General features: G+C 34.1%; 1 protein-coding gene across 1 annotated transcript in view; it reads right to left on the reverse strand.

The window, feature by feature from the left end:
- LOC150107135 (small ribosomal subunit protein mS39-like) overlaps window positions 1–18,508 on the reverse strand; it is a 369,834-nt gene that overhangs the window by 341,585 nt on the left and 9,741 nt on the right. Inside the window, exon 2 of the mRNA XM_090391018.1 lies at window positions 6,035–6,126. Within this exon, the coding sequence (XP_090247144.1) occupies window positions 6,035–6,126 (92 nt within the window). The remainder of the gene's footprint in view (window positions 1–6,034; window positions 6,127–18,508) is intronic.

The raw sequence follows: 18,508 nt of genomic DNA on the forward strand, positions 1-18,508 counted from the left end.
GCAGACTTATACTGGATTTATTTAGAAGTATAATGTCATCTGCATAAAGTAAAGAGCTGAGATTAACATCTCCAGTTTTGATATCAGGTTTAGTGCAACTTTCCTTATTAATAAGATCCATATATATGACAAACAACATGGAGAGAATGTACATTCTTGTCTCATGATTAACATAACTTACAACATAATTAAAATTAATAACTTAGCACGTATAAAACCAACAGTAATAAAATTTAATGAATTAAAGGTACAAATATATGCTTAAGGGTCAAAGCTATAAATTGAGAGGAGACCTCCACATAGCCTTTAAAGGAATGCAGAGAACCGACCAGGGCTTCTGACCTAATGTCCAATCCTCACCTTCTCGTGGTGCACCCTATTGGGTATCTACCTGGATACTGAATGAACGAGGATGGGCTGGCAATTTGGGATTTAGCCAACCAAACTGTATTCTTATTGGCTTAAACCAAAATAAAAAAGGATGGTACAACATGACAGAATTTCATGCCTTGTTTCACTGGGGCGTCGCCCAGTGAAACAAGGCCCCTGTAGTTTTCGCCAAGGAACCGGGGCAAACAGCGAAAAGTCACTGGAACAAATCTAAAAACACACCCCAACATAACATCACCACAGTTAAAGATCGGCACTATTAACATAAAAAGCCTGAATGGCAAAGAAATGGAGCTAGCTGAGGAATTAGATAAATACCAGATCGATATAATAGGGGTGACTGAAATAAAAAAGACAAAAAGGTGAGATCTTTCTGAGCAATAAATACAAAATGTTATATTCAGGCAATGACAATCAAGGAAAAGAAGGAGTAGCCATAGTATTGAACACAAAATACGAGGCTAATCTTCTTGAATGGCAGGCAGTCTCAAGTAGAGTGATGTGGGCAAACATCAGAATGGGGAATTGGACAATGAGACTTATTTGTGCCTATGGTCCCACAGAAGGTTCTACTAAGGTAGAAGTGGAGGAATTTTTTGAGGCTGTAGAGAAAGCAACTGACACAATGAAAAAGGAAAAGTTAGTCCTTGTTAGGGATCTAAATAGCAGAGTAGGAAATGATTGTCAGACATACAAAAATATTTTGGGAAAATTTGGAGAAAAGAGCAAAGCTAATAATAATGGCAAATACCTGTTGGATTTCTGCTCAGGACATAGACTGATTATTACTAACACAATGTTTCCAAATAAGAATGTGCACTAATTCACATGGAGAGAAGAGGCAAGGAATAAGAAAAGTCTCATTTGACTATGTTATTGTTGATAGTGATGTTTTCCCAATGGCGCAAGACACCAGAGTGTAAAGAGGATTTGAAATTGAAAGTGATCACTATTTAGTCTTGAGCAGGATAAAATTCAATTTCATATTGAAAAGAATAACATGTAAGAAAGTTTTATAGCAAATAAAAGTTGAGCAGCTCTCAGATGTAAACTGTAGACTAAAATACACAAAGATTATTGAAGATAAAATGAAAGAGTTTGAGAGCAGGAACCAAACATTGGAGATTCAGTGGCAAGCCTTGAAGCAAACCCTGATTGATTCAGCCAGACAGGCATGTGGTGAGGTTGTCTGCAAGGATAGAAAAATCAGAACTCCCTGGCAGACACAGGAAGTTAAAGAGGCAGTGAAGGAAAAGAAGAAAGCATATCAAATGCTCCTGTCAAATAAGTCAGCTTGTGCTATTAGAGAATACAGAGACAAATGTAAGAAAGCTAAACACTGTGTAAAACTAGCTAAAAGTCATGGCAGGACTTTGGCAAGAACATAGAAACTAAATATTCAAGAAGGCAGTAAGATATTCTGGAGGTTGTTGAAGAAGCTTAGAAATGGAGGAAAGAGCGCTGAACTAGAACATTTAGAAAAAGTCCTCTTCTGATCTATTTTCCCTCAACCATCTTTTTGGGTAAGATATATAGATGACATCTTTACTATTTGGCCTCACAGCAAAAACTCTTTACCTTCTTTTTTAAACAGTATTAATTCCTTGCATCATCGTATAAAGTTTACTATGGAAATAGAAGAAAACAACCAGTTATCTTTTTTAGACGTTCTACTCATCCGGTCACCTTCAAATATTCTTACAACTACAGGATACAGGAAACCAACGTTCACAGGTTGTTATATTCTTAAAGAATCAGCCCATCATCCATTTAAAAAAACAGGAATTATAAAATGCCTCACCAGAAGAGCCAAAACTAATGTTCTACTTTTGATTATCTACAGAAAGAACTTTCTACTATCCAACAACACATGAAACTCAATGGCTTTTCTAAAAAAAGTACTCAACATCTTCTCAATTCTTATAATCCTCCACAGAACAACAAAGTTTCAATACGTCGAGTGCCTATTCCTTATATCTCCGGTATTTCAGAACCTATCGCAAGAATTTTATAAAGAAATATGATTTAACAACTATGTATTCACCTATTAACAAATTGTCTTCTCATTTTCCTTCTCCTAAAGAGACAAACGCTCAACTTTATCTCTTCCTGGAGTTTATCAAATTCCTTGCAACTGTGATCTCTCCTATTTTGGACAGACTGGATGTTCTCTTGAAAAAAGAATCCAAGAACATCAATCCTCCATTCTTCACAACAAACCTGAAAAGTCTGGATTGGCTCAACACAGGATTGAAACTGACCACAGCATCTTTTGGTCCAGGACTCGCCTCTTACATAGATCCCGTTATAGGTTCGAACGTTTGTTCAAGGAAAGCGTGGAGGCCTTGCTCCATCATCCCAACCTGAATCGTAATGACTGTATATCTATATCAAAAATCTGGAAGTCTAATCAAGATTACTCATTAATTTTTTTTTTTTTTCAATCATGTCTCTACTTCAAAATATTCCGTTTTATACTTAATACTTAGTGATATAACATCACGCGGCATGTTCTATTTTTAACGCTCTATTGTTAGTATTCTAGCTTGTATTTTTTTTAAAACTGTTCTTGTAATACCACTGAGGATGGTCTGCTATTTCCAGACCGAAATATTTGGTTAATTAAATATCTTTCTTGTGTTTATGTGCATATATCATTTGCATTCCATTCCTTTAACTGTTTGTTCAACACTGATGATGTACTGTTACTTTCAATATGAAATATTTGTACCTTTAATTCATTAAAGTTTATTACTGTTGGTTTTATATGTGTTAAGTTATTAATAACTTACAACAAATATATATATATATATACACACACACACAGAGCACTTTCCTTTCTTATATTTTTCTTTTATTCTTTAAGATCGTAAGCTGAGTTACTTGCCAGGAACTTTTGATATGCTTTCTTTTCCTTGACTGCCTCTTTAACTTCCTGGGTCCAGCACAGAGTTATGATTTTTCTATTCTTGAAGACAACCTCAACACATGCCTCTCTGGCTGAATCAATCAATGCTTTCTTCAGGGTTTGTAACTGAATCTCCAGAGTTAGGTTCTTCTTTTAAATATCATTCATTTTTTTTGCAAATAAATGTTTGTGTATTTCAGTCTACAGTTCACCTCTGAAAGCTGTTCAACTTTGATTTGCTTTAAAACTTTTTTACTCTTCTTTTCAATATGAAATTCAATTTTATCCCACTCAACACTAAATAGTGATCACTTCCAATTTCAAATCCTCTGTACATTCTTGTGTCTTAAACCAGTAGTTAAACACTACAAACAATAATAACATAGTCAATGAGACTTTTCTTATTCCTTGCATCTTCTCTTCATGTGAATTTGTGCACATTTTTTATGTTCCAACACAGTGTTAGTAATAACTAGTCCATGTCCTGAACAGAAATCCAGCAGTTACTTCCTGCTGTTATTAGATTTGCTCTTTTCTACAAATTTTCCTAAAACATTTCTATATGCCTGGTAATCATTTCCTACTCTGCTATTTAGATCTCCATCAAAGACCAACTTTTTTTTTCTCTGATTGTATCATCTTCCTTCTTTGTTGCCTAGAAAAATTCCTCCATTTCTTCCTTAGTTGACACTTGATATCGCCTGCCATTCAAGATTATCTTCATAATTAGTATTGAATACTATAACTCCTCCTTTTCCCTGAAAAGGAAGATCTCACTTGTTTTTGTCTTCTTTTTTTTCTGGTAATACCTGTCTTGTTGATCTGGTACTTATCCAACTCTTCTGATGTTCCATCCATGCATCTTACATCGATGGTGCCAATCTTGAACTCTACTGATGTTGAGTTGTTCCAGTAGCTTGCTTTCACAGTTCCTGGCACCATCGATGTAAGAAGCATGGATGGAACATCAGAAGAGTTGGATAAGTACCATTGGGGGGGGGGATGTTTAACAGGGGATGAAATTTACATTCATACCATGTTTTACATCACACCCAAATGTGGTATGAATGTAAATTTAAGGAGGTCTGTGAAATTCTTAATTCTTATCAATCACCCTAATCTTAACAATAATGAGTCTAAACATCCCAAGAATATGGAAGGCACATATTCTACCAAAATAACCTTTCTCCCTAAGAGTTAATTATAAATAGGACTATAGGTAATTCAGGATCTTAAATCTAAAATAACAATTCTTATGTTAAATGAGGACATCATTTTTGCTGTAATAAAACTATCTGTAGGGAAAAAAAAAATTTCTTGATGTTGTCTTAAATAGAATATAGCTTTGATGTAGTTATTTTATTTTCACTAGAGGTCAGGCCAGCAGAATAACCGTTGATCACATTACTGTCTCTTTAGCATACTGTGTGAAATGTAGTATAGCTTGTCTCTGAACATACACATGTATACTCCAGATGATGACCTTAATATGAAGGTCGAAACGTTGAGAAATTAAAATAATTATTTCTAACATGGTTGTAGAGTCCATAATTCATCTAAAATGGATTGATCTATTCAAATGATAGATTAAATCAAATGAAAGATGTTATCAAATTATTACAGTCAACTCTCACTATAGCAAACTCATTAGGACATGAATAGTTTGTTATAGTTGATGGTATGCCATAGTGAATTTGTTTCAGAACAGTATTGTGCTGCTTATAAGGATTTGGTTGGAACTTTTCAGTAGCTTGCTATAGTGAGAGAGTTTGTTATAATGGTGTTCATTATAGTGAGACTTTACTGTATTATCTTTGTACCAATAAAAATCCAATTTGAACTGGGAGAAGGGGAATCTGTTCAACAACAAACTTTAACTTAAAAGAAAATTAACATACTGCAGCAGCACACTTGCAACCAAATATATATTATGCCATCATGATCATAGTTTACATGCACAATATGGTTTGATATTGTTCAGCATTAAGCTCTCTTGCAGCAATTTTCATGAAAATTACAGAAATGTCTACAACTAATTTACATATTTAAAGAAGGGGCTATTGAGGGTAATACTTTTGTAAAAAAAATTAATGAGTATGTAATGCACACATATAATTTTGTCTTCCCTAATTTTGGTGCTACAAAATGGTCAAACTAAAATCACTCATATGTTTAAGAGAGATTATAAATACCAAATTCACTGAATTTCATCCAGACAGTGCAGAATTATTACTATACTTTGAATTGTTTTGACAATTAAAAATTACCTGAATGAAGCCAAAACATGGTCATATTGTAGTGTGTTATTCTAAATCCCAAATTTTATTAATTCCACTCAGTATAAATGAAATTATTACATCTAATATCAACATGAAATTGTATGTTATAATAATTTTATTCCCTTTATGTCCCTGCAAATGGTCTGCTTGAAATGAAAACTAAGATGACCCAACAGAGATATGCAATGGTTCCAAATATCAAATTTCAATATAAACCATCCTGACAGCATGGGAAAAACTTGCGCATGAACAGACAGAAAAAAGCAAATCATGAATTTTGAGAAACTAAAATGAGAATCAAGTGAATTCTCACTATAGTAAACACCATTATAAAAAAAAACCTCACTAAAACTACTTAAAAAGACCTGCAAAAGTTCCAAAGCATTTTGGCATTTTTAAAGAAAATTCAATATTCAAGGATACACTAATTCTATAAATTTAATAATGAAGGCTATACCTCCAAAAGATCTTCTGGTGATGGTTCTTTGCAATTAAGAAAACATAACATCTCTAGTAATGACTGTTTTATTTCACTGCTTATTTGGACACCTGCACAAGAAAGAAAAATTAAAATACATATTAGTACTGAAAATAAAAATCAGACATAACAGGAAAAGCATAACATAATAACAAAAACTCTTAGGCATGGAATACTATATCTAAAAGGATGATGTTATAGGCCAGGTAACGTAGACAGCGACTGACTGTGAAATGTTTAGGCAATTTAGTTGAGCATGAAAAAAAAGAAAGTAATTCTAATGGGAGATTTTAATTAAAGGAATATGGATTGCAAGGAAGCCTCTGTAGCTCAGTCAGTTTTGACGACATCCTTTGGCTGGAAAGACCTTCGATTCCTATCTGGGAAGTGAAGAATCTTTATCAGGTATTTTCATTCAAAAACAAGTTAGCCAGTCTCTCATACAGAAATGGCAGGATTTTCTCCCTCCTGGAAAGTGGTATTTTTTTATTTTATTTTTTTTTTTTAAATCCCACAAAACAGGCACAAATTGGCCAGAAGAACATATGCAACATAGACACAGGCCACTATAGGGTATTTTATGAAATGCCTGCATGGGAGACCTACTGCCAATGTATGTCTAAGCAGAAGCATAAAACAGGAAGGACTGGAAAGAGGAAATAATGTATAGGAATAAGGAGAGTGAATTTGCTGAATTTCTGAGGAAATTAAGCCAGCATATAATGGAAGCAACTTGAGTTTTTAGAGTGCTTGTAGCATAAACCATGTTTGCAGCAAGAATGGTTCTGGGAAAGAAGTTTTCAATAGAGAATCTGTATATTTGTAGTTGCAGTCAAGGTACTTGAGAGGTTGGTTAGGTGCAGAATAGAGGATTGGGTTGATGGAGATAGGATTCTTTATGATGGTAAAAATGAGTTTATAAAGGTACATCTTGTTTTAACAATCTATTTGCATTTTATGATAAGGTGATGAATATGTGTTGGGTAATGGAAATTCATATACAGTGATGTTCTTGGACTTCTGAAGGTATTTTGATAGATTACCTCATAACAGGTTGTGAACAAGTTGCAGTTAATCAAAATTTCACATGCTAAAATTCACGGAAATTTAAAGAAGCATGTGAAATTCTGATTAATCACCCTAATCTTAACTATAATGGTGGCATAAAAATCTCAAAAATTTGGATGGCACACATTCATCTTAGTTTTCCAGCAAATCCTGACTTAAGGACTCTACGCAATTTTCAGCTTTTATCGGTCTCTATACATACAGGTTTGTTATAATCTATATGTATACTTATATAAGTAATAATTTTTTGTGTGAACATGTTGCTTTCCAATTTAATTTAATTTATAAATTAAAATAAAGGATTGGAAAGAGGAAATAGATAATAATAATAATAACAGGACTCTAGCTTTGATGTAGAAATTTTTTTTTTTTTTTTTTTTACACTAGAGGTCAGGCCAATAGTTGTAATGGTTGGTCAGTAACTTTAGCATACCATGTAGATTGCAGTGCAGCTTGTTTCTTTGTATATACTCTAGATGATGACTTTAATGTGAAGGTCGAAATGTCAAGTGTTTATTTTGGTTATATTAAACTAAAGTTTTACTCTAACGCAGTAGTTATTTCCATAATTTCCATGATGTATTTTGATCACTGTGTAAGCATGAAGGAAAGGATTGAGACCATATGTTTTAAGATAAATACTGAGTTTAATAAAATATAACTACAAGTTTCATAAGTCGTCAGACTTTTCAATAATACCCCTGCATCATCATCAGGGGGATTAGTAAAAGCTTAACAGAAAAGAGACTAGAAACAATTAATTAAACATATTAGATTTGATCAGAACTTCGCAATATGTGCATATATACTGAAAAGGACATTTTTTTCCTTCTCCATTTATTTCAACAAAGATATTAAAGAAAAGGTAATTTTTTGTGATCTTCCAGTTGGAAGAGTGAATTTCATACTGGGATGTAAGCTGTTCAAAGTAGGCTTTGAAATGAATTAAATCATCCATTCCTTACCAAATAACAAAATATCATCAATGTAATGTAACCAAGTTTGTGGTGTCTTGTAATGGTTTTTAATATAATTTGTTTCAAATTTTTTTATATTGACCTGGAGATGGGGTGTGTGTGTGGGGGGGGTAACCTATGGTAAGTCCTTTTTGTTCTCAATAGTTGTCCAAAATATGAAAAAAGTGTTGCCCATAAGTGTCTGAATAGTCTTAGTGTGTCTAGTGAGAAAAGGTTCACAAGCAGAGTCACTGCTATATCATCCCTAGGTACACTGATGAAAAGACTGACTACGTTTAAACTTGCTAGATGTCAGAAGGCTCTATATTTAAGTCTTTTACCTTTTCGAAAAAATGTAAGCTATTATTCACATATGATTGTCTTTCCTATATGCAGAACTACTAGGCTCCACAAATACTTTGCCAAGTTTGATGTTGGAGAATCTCCCCCATCTACAGTTGACCCTAATGGATTATCTTTTTTGTGTATTTTTGGTGCGCACATAAATCCTTGGGACTAATAAATGCTTAGATGATAAAGATTTTTTAAATCTTCTGGCCAATTAGGTAACTTTATGACCAATTCATTAGTTTTATTATGTGTATGCCAAGTGAGATCCCGGTCTAAGGATAAGCAGCTGTTAGAATTCCAAGTGGACATTCGTTTTTCTTACATATTTGTCTGTGTTCAAAACCACTGTTGCATTTCCTTCATCTGCCTTAACTATTACTATGTTTTTATCTCATTGTAATTCTTTAAGATCTGCTAACTCCAATTTCAATATGTTTCTAGGTGGTAATTTAGTTTTGAGCAATAAAGCTGAAGTTTGGATACAGATGAGATCTGTTCATGGAAGATAATGTATTCCCTTTCTAATTTGTGCTATAATGTCCACTTTTGGAAGGTTCTGTGGAATTAGGCAAAATTAAAATCTCTCGCTAAGATTTTTTTCTGTGCCAGATAAGGACAAATATCGGGAACAACAAGAAGGATTACCATGGGTTCGTCCCTATCTCCAGCCTTGGCCACTCTTTATGGAAAAGTTTGAAGTGAATGCTATTAAAAAACTATTCAAGAAACCAAGATGATATTTTCATTATCAGGAACAATGGATGACTTAATTCATTTCAAAGACTATCTGAAACACTTGCATCCCAATATAAAATTCACTCCTGAACTGTTGATCACAAAAAATAACCGTTCTTGTTAAAAAAAGATTGTCCTTTTCAGTATAATATGTACATACTGTGAAGTTCTGATAACATCTAATATGTGTAATTCATTATTCCAGTCTCTTTTCTGTACATCTTTTGCTAATATCCCTGACGATGTAAGTCTAACGACTTATGAAACTTGTAGGGTTACATTTGATTAAACTCATTATTTATCTTAAAACATGTAATCGCAATACCAGAAGCTTTCTACAAAATTAAATTATTTAATCCTTTACCCAAGTGTAAACAAAGTTTGTGCAAGAAGTGCATTATGGGAAGGGCTGCTGCACTCTGCAGGGAAGACTGCTTTCGACCTTTAAAGTTTCATGCACAATAACACACTTCCTTTCAGACATGTATTATGGAATAATGAGGTAATTGATGTTAAATCAACAGCTTCTCCATAAAAGTAGCCTAGTCATACAGATACTTCATGTGCAAACTTTTAAAGGAGTAAACAAGAATTTAATTTTTTGGCAAGTATAATTTAGTTTTCAATTTCATCTTCCATTGTTAAAAGGAGTAGCATAATATTGGCATACCAATGCACATATGACTGCAAGTGTCTTGTATTATTAAATGAATACATACAACAATTGCAGAAAAAAAAAATTCTTTAATGATAATTAATTTGGTTGTGCAGTTTTATTATAAAGGCTGAATTAGAAGAGCAAATGGTGTAGGCTCTTAAGTACATTTTAATAACACCATTCTTCTAAGAATGATGTGCAGTATACTGTCTAAGTACCTGGTAGTGCAGGTATTGTCTAGATCAGGGGTCAGCAACCGGCTCTTTGAATGAATAATTGCGGCTCTTTTCATTATTAAACGATCTATCTAAACATAGAAGTAAAAAGAAATATTTTGTAGGTCAAATGACCCCTAACCATATGTTGATACTCAAAAAAAACGTCAGTTTACATTGGGTGCGATCAGCTAGGCAAAGTGCTATTTTGTAGTGAAAATTAATTGCTACAAATTAATTTAATTTGTGGCGAATGGCGATCATTACGGTAGTGCCATGATCGAGCAGTTGGCTCAGACACATTTATGACGTCACGCTAGGCTAGCATATGTAGCACTTGCCTGTCTGAACGTGCCCATTGTCTTCACATATAGTGCAGGTGTGGTCTGTAAACTGCTCACTTTGTTAAAAATAAGTAAAGGTTTTGTAGTGGACATTGCTGTGCTTTTATTTACTGGTGATTGTGTTAGGTAACGTGAATATTGTAACATTAAATTAAATATTAAGAGAATAAAAATATTTTTATAGTATCTAAAATGTCAGCAAAGAAGAGAAAGATAGAACAAGAAAATCGGGAGTTTAAAAGTGAATGGACCAAAACCTACGCATTTGTAGGAAATACAGCAGGATTTCCAATGTGTTTAATATGCCATGAAAAGCTTTCAAACAATACAAAATCAAATATACAAAGACATTTTTTAAATAAACATGATACATGTGACAAAGCATATCCATGGGGAGATGAAAGAAAAAAAGGCAGTAGAAGAGCTGCAAGGCAAAGCAAACCTAACTTAATGTTCATTTTCTAAATGGATAAAAGCATCAAGAAATACAACTATTGCTAGTTTTGTGGCCGCTTAAGAAGTTGTTAAATGACAAAAACCTTTTACGGTTGGCGAATATGTGAAAGAATGTTTAATTTAAATGTCCAAATATCTTTTCTGCGATTTTAAAAACAAAGTAGAAATAATTACAAAAATAAAAGACATGCCATTATTTGCTAAGATTGTAAGGGACAGAATTTTACGAATGGCAGAAGATATAACAAATCAGCAGGTCATCATCATTAAATTCCTGCCATGTACCCTCAAGGGGTGTACAGGATATAACAGTACTACATGAAAAAATTACATCATTACTAACTTCCTATCTACAATTTTCCTCCAAATCAGTCTGTTACTTGTCAAGACTCCAACATTATCAGATCTTATATTTCTATCGTCTAAGGCACTTTGTACCGTATCAATCCACCTATATCTTGGTCTTCCTCTGGGTCGTTTTCCTGCCAACCTGGCAGAGAACACTTGTTTTGCTAATCTTTCCTCTCCCATTCTATTTAAGTGACCATACCACCTGAGATTAGCTCTGCTAATGCATTCCTGGATGCTGACAATGTCAAGTTCTTTCCTAATATCCTCATTTTTAATATGATATTGCCATTGATGCCATCTGTTCATGCCTCTAATCTTTCTCAGGACTCTCATATCTGCAGTCTCTAGTCTTTGGTCAAGTGTTTTACTTCTGACCCAGCTCTCAGATCCATAAGTTAAAACTGGTTTGAACACTGTCTTGTATACAGCTAATTTAGTGTTCCGACTAATTTCTCTCTTATTCCATATGAATTTATTCAATTGACTTCCCACCATACCAGCTTTACTGATTCTGTTGTCTATTTCTATATTTAATTTACCATCTTCAGTAAAAATTGTGCCTAAGTAGCTGAAATGTTTTACTTGTTCCACGGGTTCTCCATTCACAACACAGTTGACATTTTCAATGATTCTGCCTATTTTCATTGTCTTTGCCTTTTTATTGCTGACCTTCATACCATATCTATTACAACAGCTATTCAATTTAGACAGAGAATCTTGCAGACTTGTAGCGGATTTATTTAGAAGTATAACATCATCCGCATAAAGTAAAGAGCTGACATTAACATCTCCAATTTTGATATCAGGTTTAATACCACTTTCCTTCATAATGTGATCCATATAGATAATGAATAACAGAGGGGATAATGTACATCCTTGTCTCACACCAGATTTAACATTAAACCATCTTCCAGTACTTCCTTCAATTCTAACTGCTGACTTACAACTCAAATAAAGACTAAGTATTGCTTGATACAATGCCCCATTGACACCATATAACTGCAGCGTATTGAATAGCTTCTCTCTTGGCACCTTGTCATATGCCTTTTCCAAATCGACAAAACTTAAATACAGATCTTTGTTATATTCCCATGCTTTCTCGACTATTTGTCGTAAAGTGAAGATCTGATCCTGACAGCCTCTATTTGGCCTGAATCCAGCTTGTTCTTCACCAAGCTTTTCTTCCACAATTCTTCTCAACCGTTTCTCAAGTATACTTGCATAGATCTTGCCAGGAACACTCAGTAGGGAAATACCTCTGTAATTCTCACATTCAGTTTTATTTCCCTTTTTATATATGGGTACTATGAGAGCTCTACTCCAATCATCGGGAATTCGTCCCTCTGTCCAGGCTTTCTGAACTATGCAGTGTAGCCACTGTAAGACTTTTATACCACCATACTTCAGCATTTCTGGTCGAATATCATCTACTCCTGCTGCCTTTCCACATTTCAAGCCATTGATGGCTTTTTCTACTTCAGGTATGGATATGTATTCCTGACTGCATGCATGGTCAGTGTTTTTTATCACTATGCTGTCATCACTGCTTGTTTCATTTAGCAGTTTTTCAAAGTAATTACTCCATACTTCAAGGATATCTTTTTCTTCTGTTTTCATGTCACCTTTAATCATCTCAAACTCCTTTTACAGCACTCTTTCCTCCATTCCTGAGCTTCTTCAACAACCTCCAGAATATTTTGCCACCTACTTGATATTTATTTTCTATATTCTTGCCAAAGTACTCCCATGACTTTTGTTTAGCTTTCTTACATTTGTCTCTGTATTCTGTAAGAGTAAAAGCTGACTTATTTGCCAGGAACTTTTGATATGCTTTCTTCTTTTCCTTCACTGCCTCTTTAACTTCCTGTGTACACCAGTGAGTTCTGATTTTTTTATCCTTGCACACAACCTCACCACATGCCTCTCTGGCAGAATCAATGAATGTTTTCTTCAGAGTTTGCCACTGAATCTCCAAGGTTTGATTCCTGTTCTGAAACTCTTTTATTTTATTTTCAATAATCTTTCTGTATTTTAGTCTACAGTTCACATCTGAGAGCTGCTCAACTTTTATTCGCTTTAAAACTTTCTTACATGTTATTCTTTTCAATATGAAATTCAATTTTATCCTGCTCAAGACTAAATAGTGGTCACTTCCAATTTCAAATCCTCTGTACACTCTGGTGTCCTGCACCAGGGAGAAAACATCACTATCAACAATAACATTGTCAATGAGACTTTTCTTATTCCTAGCCTCTTCTCTCCATGTGAATTTGTGCACATTTTTATGTTGGAACATGGTGTTAGTAATAACCAGTCCATGTCCTGAGCAGAAATCCAACAGATATTTGCCATTATTATTAGCTTTGCTCTTTTCTCCAAATTTTCCCAAAATATTTTTGTATGTCTCACAATCATTTCCTACTCTGCTATTTAGATCCCCATCCTAACTTTTCATTTTTCATTGTGTCAGTTGCTTTTTCTAAAGCCTCAAAAAATTCCTCCACTTCTATCTTAGTAGAACCTTCTGTGGGACCATAGGCACAAATAAGTCTCATTGTCCAGTTCCCCATTCTCATATTTGCCCACATTACTCTACTTGAGACCTGACTGCCATTCAAGAAGATTAGCCTCGTATTTTGTGTTGAATACTATGGCTACTCCTTCTTTTCCTTGATTGTCATTGCCTGAATATAACATTTTGTATTTATTGCTCAGAAAGATCTCACCAGTTTTGGTCTTTTTTGTTTCAGTCACCCCTATTATATCGATCTGGTACTTATCTAATTCCTGTGCTAGCTCCATTTCTTTGCCATTCAGGCTTCTTACGTTGATAGTACCGATCTTTAACTCTGGTGAAATTGAGTTGGGGTTTGCTTTCAGATTTGTTCCAGTAGCTGAATTTTCGCTGTTTGCCCTGGTTCCCTGGCAAAAAGAACGGGGGCCTTGTTTAACTGGGCGACGCCCCAGCCGGCATGAAATTTTGTCATGTTGTACCATCATTTTTTATTTTGGTTTAACCAATAAGAATACAATTTGGTCGGCTAAATCCCAAATTGCCAGTCCATCCTCGTTCATTCAGTATCAAAGTAGATACCCAACAGGGTGCACCATGAGAAGGTGAGGATTGGACATTAGGTCAGAAGCCCTGGTCGGTTCTTCGCATTCCTTTAAAGGCTATGTGGAGGTCTCCTCTCAGTTATACAGCTTTGACCCTTAAGCACCCCAAAAAATCAGCAGGTTACAGATCTAAATTCAACACCAGGATTCTCCATTGCCTGTGACGAATCATGTGATGTTGATGACATTGCACAGATTGTACTTATTTGTAAATACACAAACGCTCAAGGACCTCAGGAAGAATTTATCAATATACTGCCACTTATAGAACAAACTCGTGGAGAAGACACTGAATCTGCTGTTACCACTTGCTTGAAAAGCAAGGGTATTAATATTAACAAAATAATATCTATTGCGACCGATGGGGCACCGAGCATGAAAGGTACAAAAAAAAGGTTTTGTTTCTTTATTTAAAAAAACAAATTTTGCATGATGTGTTTTCCTTTCACTGCATAATCCATCAAGAGATACTCTGTGCACAAACTTTTCCAAAAGAGATAACAGTAGTGATGGATTTGGTTGTAGAAATTGTTAACAAAATAATGGCAATACCGCTACTTCAACAGAAATTTTGTGAACTTCTTAAAGAAATCAATTGCGAATATTCCGATATTCTTTTGCATAACAGAATAAGATAGCTTTTTCAGAGGTGCAGTGTTGATGCGATTTGCCACCTGCCTTGGAGAGGTTAAGTTGTTTCTAAAACAAAAGGACCTTGAATATGCACAGTTAGAAGATACTCATCGGTTACAAAAATTCTACTTTATGGTGGATATGACTTCCCATTTAAACGCACTAAATAAGAAACTACAGGGAAAGGGAAATATAGTAGTTTTTTTTTAGAAGAAGTGATTTGGTTTGAACAAAAATTATATTTGTTTGCGACAGTCTTAGAGAAAGGCACATTATTACATTTTCCTACGTTGAAGAAATATCAACAAGAGCTGATAATTCCATAAATTTAACCTTTTTCGAAGAAATTGCGGTAAATATGTGATCTGAATTTAATGGGAGATTTAAGGAGTTTAGAAAGAACAAGGCAACTATGTCATTTTTATTGTGACCACTTGAAATTAATCCTACCAAATTAAATTTTCTACCTTTTGCTGGAATTGATGAGGCTGCATTTCAACTTGAGTTAGAGGACCTGAAAACCAAGGATTTGTGGAATTCAAAATTTAGAAATCTTAAAACTGACCTGGCGGAGTTGTGAAAGACAAAAATCTACCCTTGCAATACAACACAAATGGTCTGAAATAGAAGATCTTAAAAAGCAAGATCAGACTGTATTTGGCATGTGGAATTGTTTACCAGACGCTTACATTCAGTTAAAAACATACGCATTTGGACTTCTATTGATTTTCGGATCGACATATTTGTGTGAGCAAATATTTTCTACTATGAATTTTATTAAAAGTAAGTCGAGAAACCAACTAAACAACGTGAGTCTTTCATCATGTTTGAAAATGAAAATTACGGCGTATTCGCTGCATACTGAGAAACTATCCGAGGAAGTTCAACCGCAAAAGTTGCACTAAGAAGATATTTTAAATTTAAAAAATGAGTATGCTATTGGATTTTATACATATGCTTTTGTAAGGAGAAGGAAATCTTTGTTTTATTATTTAATATTTTAAAATATCATATAATTTCATGTGACATGTCATCCCTGTGTTGTGTTTTACAAGTATGATAACGTGTTACTGTAAAAAAAAAAACGTGCGGCTCCCTAATTTTTTTAACAGATATAATTTTAAACATGGCTCTTTACTCCAAAAAGGTTGCCGACCCTGGGGTCTAGATGTCCAAAAAACCAACATAGTAGACCCTAAAAGAAGCAGTTGTTCCTTTTAGGATAAGAAAACAACGTCTTCAAGATACTCAAAATCAGTATTTTTCAAAATTTTCTGACCACGACCCACAATAAAAATACATTTTATATTGTGACTATACACTATCTGTTCTTATCAACTTAACAAACTTAACATCTGATATGGATCCCATTTAGAAGATGGCAAAGGGCTTTGAGCTTGCTACACCTTTGCCATGAGATGTCCTGGTATTGCATTACCTGTAAGATCTGCTTACTCCCCTCAGAAAGAAATAAAAAACACATGCAAAAAACAGAAATTAGGAAATATTTTATTTAATATGATGAGTGTGCTTGCCCTAAAACATAGAAAGATTTATTTTTATTCACAGGAATAAATTGATTTTTTCTCCCTATGCCTATTCTTTCCAAAGATTGGAATGAAAATGTCCCTGTATAGTGGTAAACATCCCCTCCCCAACAGAAAGCATACTGCAAATGCAAGCAAAATAAGTAGGTTTATTGTATCATTCAATACAGTATAAAGACAATTAGAGCCTATGTACTATATGTAGAGGCAATTAGTACTAAATGGAGACAGCTGGACTGAAAACAACATTGCATAATGAAAAACTATTTCAAAATTGTATTTGAGATTTTCTGTATCATTAAGACCATTCACCAATACCAATTTTACTAATGAAGTTTAATCAAAAACATTCAAACTAACATGTTATATACATTTAAAACTTTGTAAAGGTATGCCCACTTGATGCAGAAGGAACACTTATACCATCAAGCAAGTTCTGGCTTGAAGCAAAATGTAGGATGTGACACTGCCTAAGGTGAACATGTTAAAGCTACAAAATCTGTAAGATACACTCTTATTTTCTATTCTGTTTCATAAATAATAAAAAAATGCTGGTCACAACCTACTAAACTGATTTCACAACCCAATAATGGGTTGTGTCCTACAGTTTTAAAAACTGCTCTGCATAACAGATGGCTAAGGGAGAAAACAGGAGGATTTCCCCATAAGCATGCCTTCAGTATGCTTATACTTCTAAGTGAAATAATCAGCATGCATTCATTATTAAAAAATTATGGAAACAACTACCATGTTATAGTAAAACTTCATAAACCAAAATAATCACTCAACATTACGACCTTCATATTAAGGTCATCATCTGAAGTATACACATATATACAAAGAAACAAGCTACATTACAATCCACATGGAATGCTAAATTGAAGTTTTACTATAACATGGAAATTGTTTCCATAATTTTTTAATAATGAATGCTGATCACAGTGTAACCATGAAAGATCAGAATACATGACCAAGTCAGAAATCTTCCTTATATCAGAAGAAAGTCCTGAGAAATCATGTTGTATCAGCCAAGGGAATGTTTTAAAACAAGGAAACCATGTCAAAAACTGAAAATCAGATCTGCAGATTGTAGTGTAATTCTTAATCTTTCTGGAAGTGTGTGAAAAGAATACAGAAAAATTTTAAAAAGGATAGAAGTAAAACACTTGACCAAAGACTAGAGACCACAGATATGAGAGTCATGAGAAAGATTATTGACCTGAACAGATGGCATCAATGGCAATATCATATTAAAAATGAGGATATTAGGAAAGAACTTGACATTGTCAGCATCCAGGAATGCATTAGCAGAGCTAATCTCAGGTGGTATGGTCACTTAAATAGAATGGGAGAGGAAAGATTAGCAAAACAAGTGTTCTCTGCCAGGTTGGCAGGAAAACGACCCAGAGGAAGACCAAGATATAGGTGGATTGATACGGTACAAAGTGCCTTAGACAATAGAAATATAAGATCTAATAACGTTGGAGTCTTGACAAGTAACAGACTGATTTGGAGGAAAATTGTAGATAGGAAGTTAGTAATGATGTAAATTTTTCATGTAGTACTATCATATCCTGTACATCCCTTGAGGGTACATGTCAGGAATTTGATGATGATGATAAATATCATGAATGTGGGATGAATATCTGGAGTAATTATTAAAAAAAAAATTAAATGAGGTCCAGAAGGAATGCAATAAAGAGTGCATTTTAATACTTGTGATAGAAGTCATCTGAATCATGAAATGTGGAAAGGCAGTAGAAGATGATATTTGATCAGAATATGACTTAAATATGGCAGTATAAAAGTTTATAGTACCTCCATGATATAACTTTGAATGCTTTAACTGATCAGAAGGCTGAATTCATGATGACTGGAGTAGAGCTCCCATCAAATCAATTTATAACAGAGAAATGAAAATAAATATGAGAATCATATATAAATTTTCTTATTAAGAGTTCTAGAAAAGATTTATAGAGGTTACATGAGACAAGGCTAAGAAAAATTGTTGAATGTAAAACT

The sequence above is a fragment of the Typopeltis vanoorti genome, chromosome 4 (assembly GCF_054136105.1).
Source record: "Typopeltis vanoorti isolate ZY-2024b chromosome 4, IOZ_Tvanoo_1.0, whole genome shotgun sequence".
Lineage (NCBI taxonomy): Eukaryota > Metazoa > Arthropoda > Arachnida > Uropygi > Thelyphonidae > Typopeltis > Typopeltis vanoorti.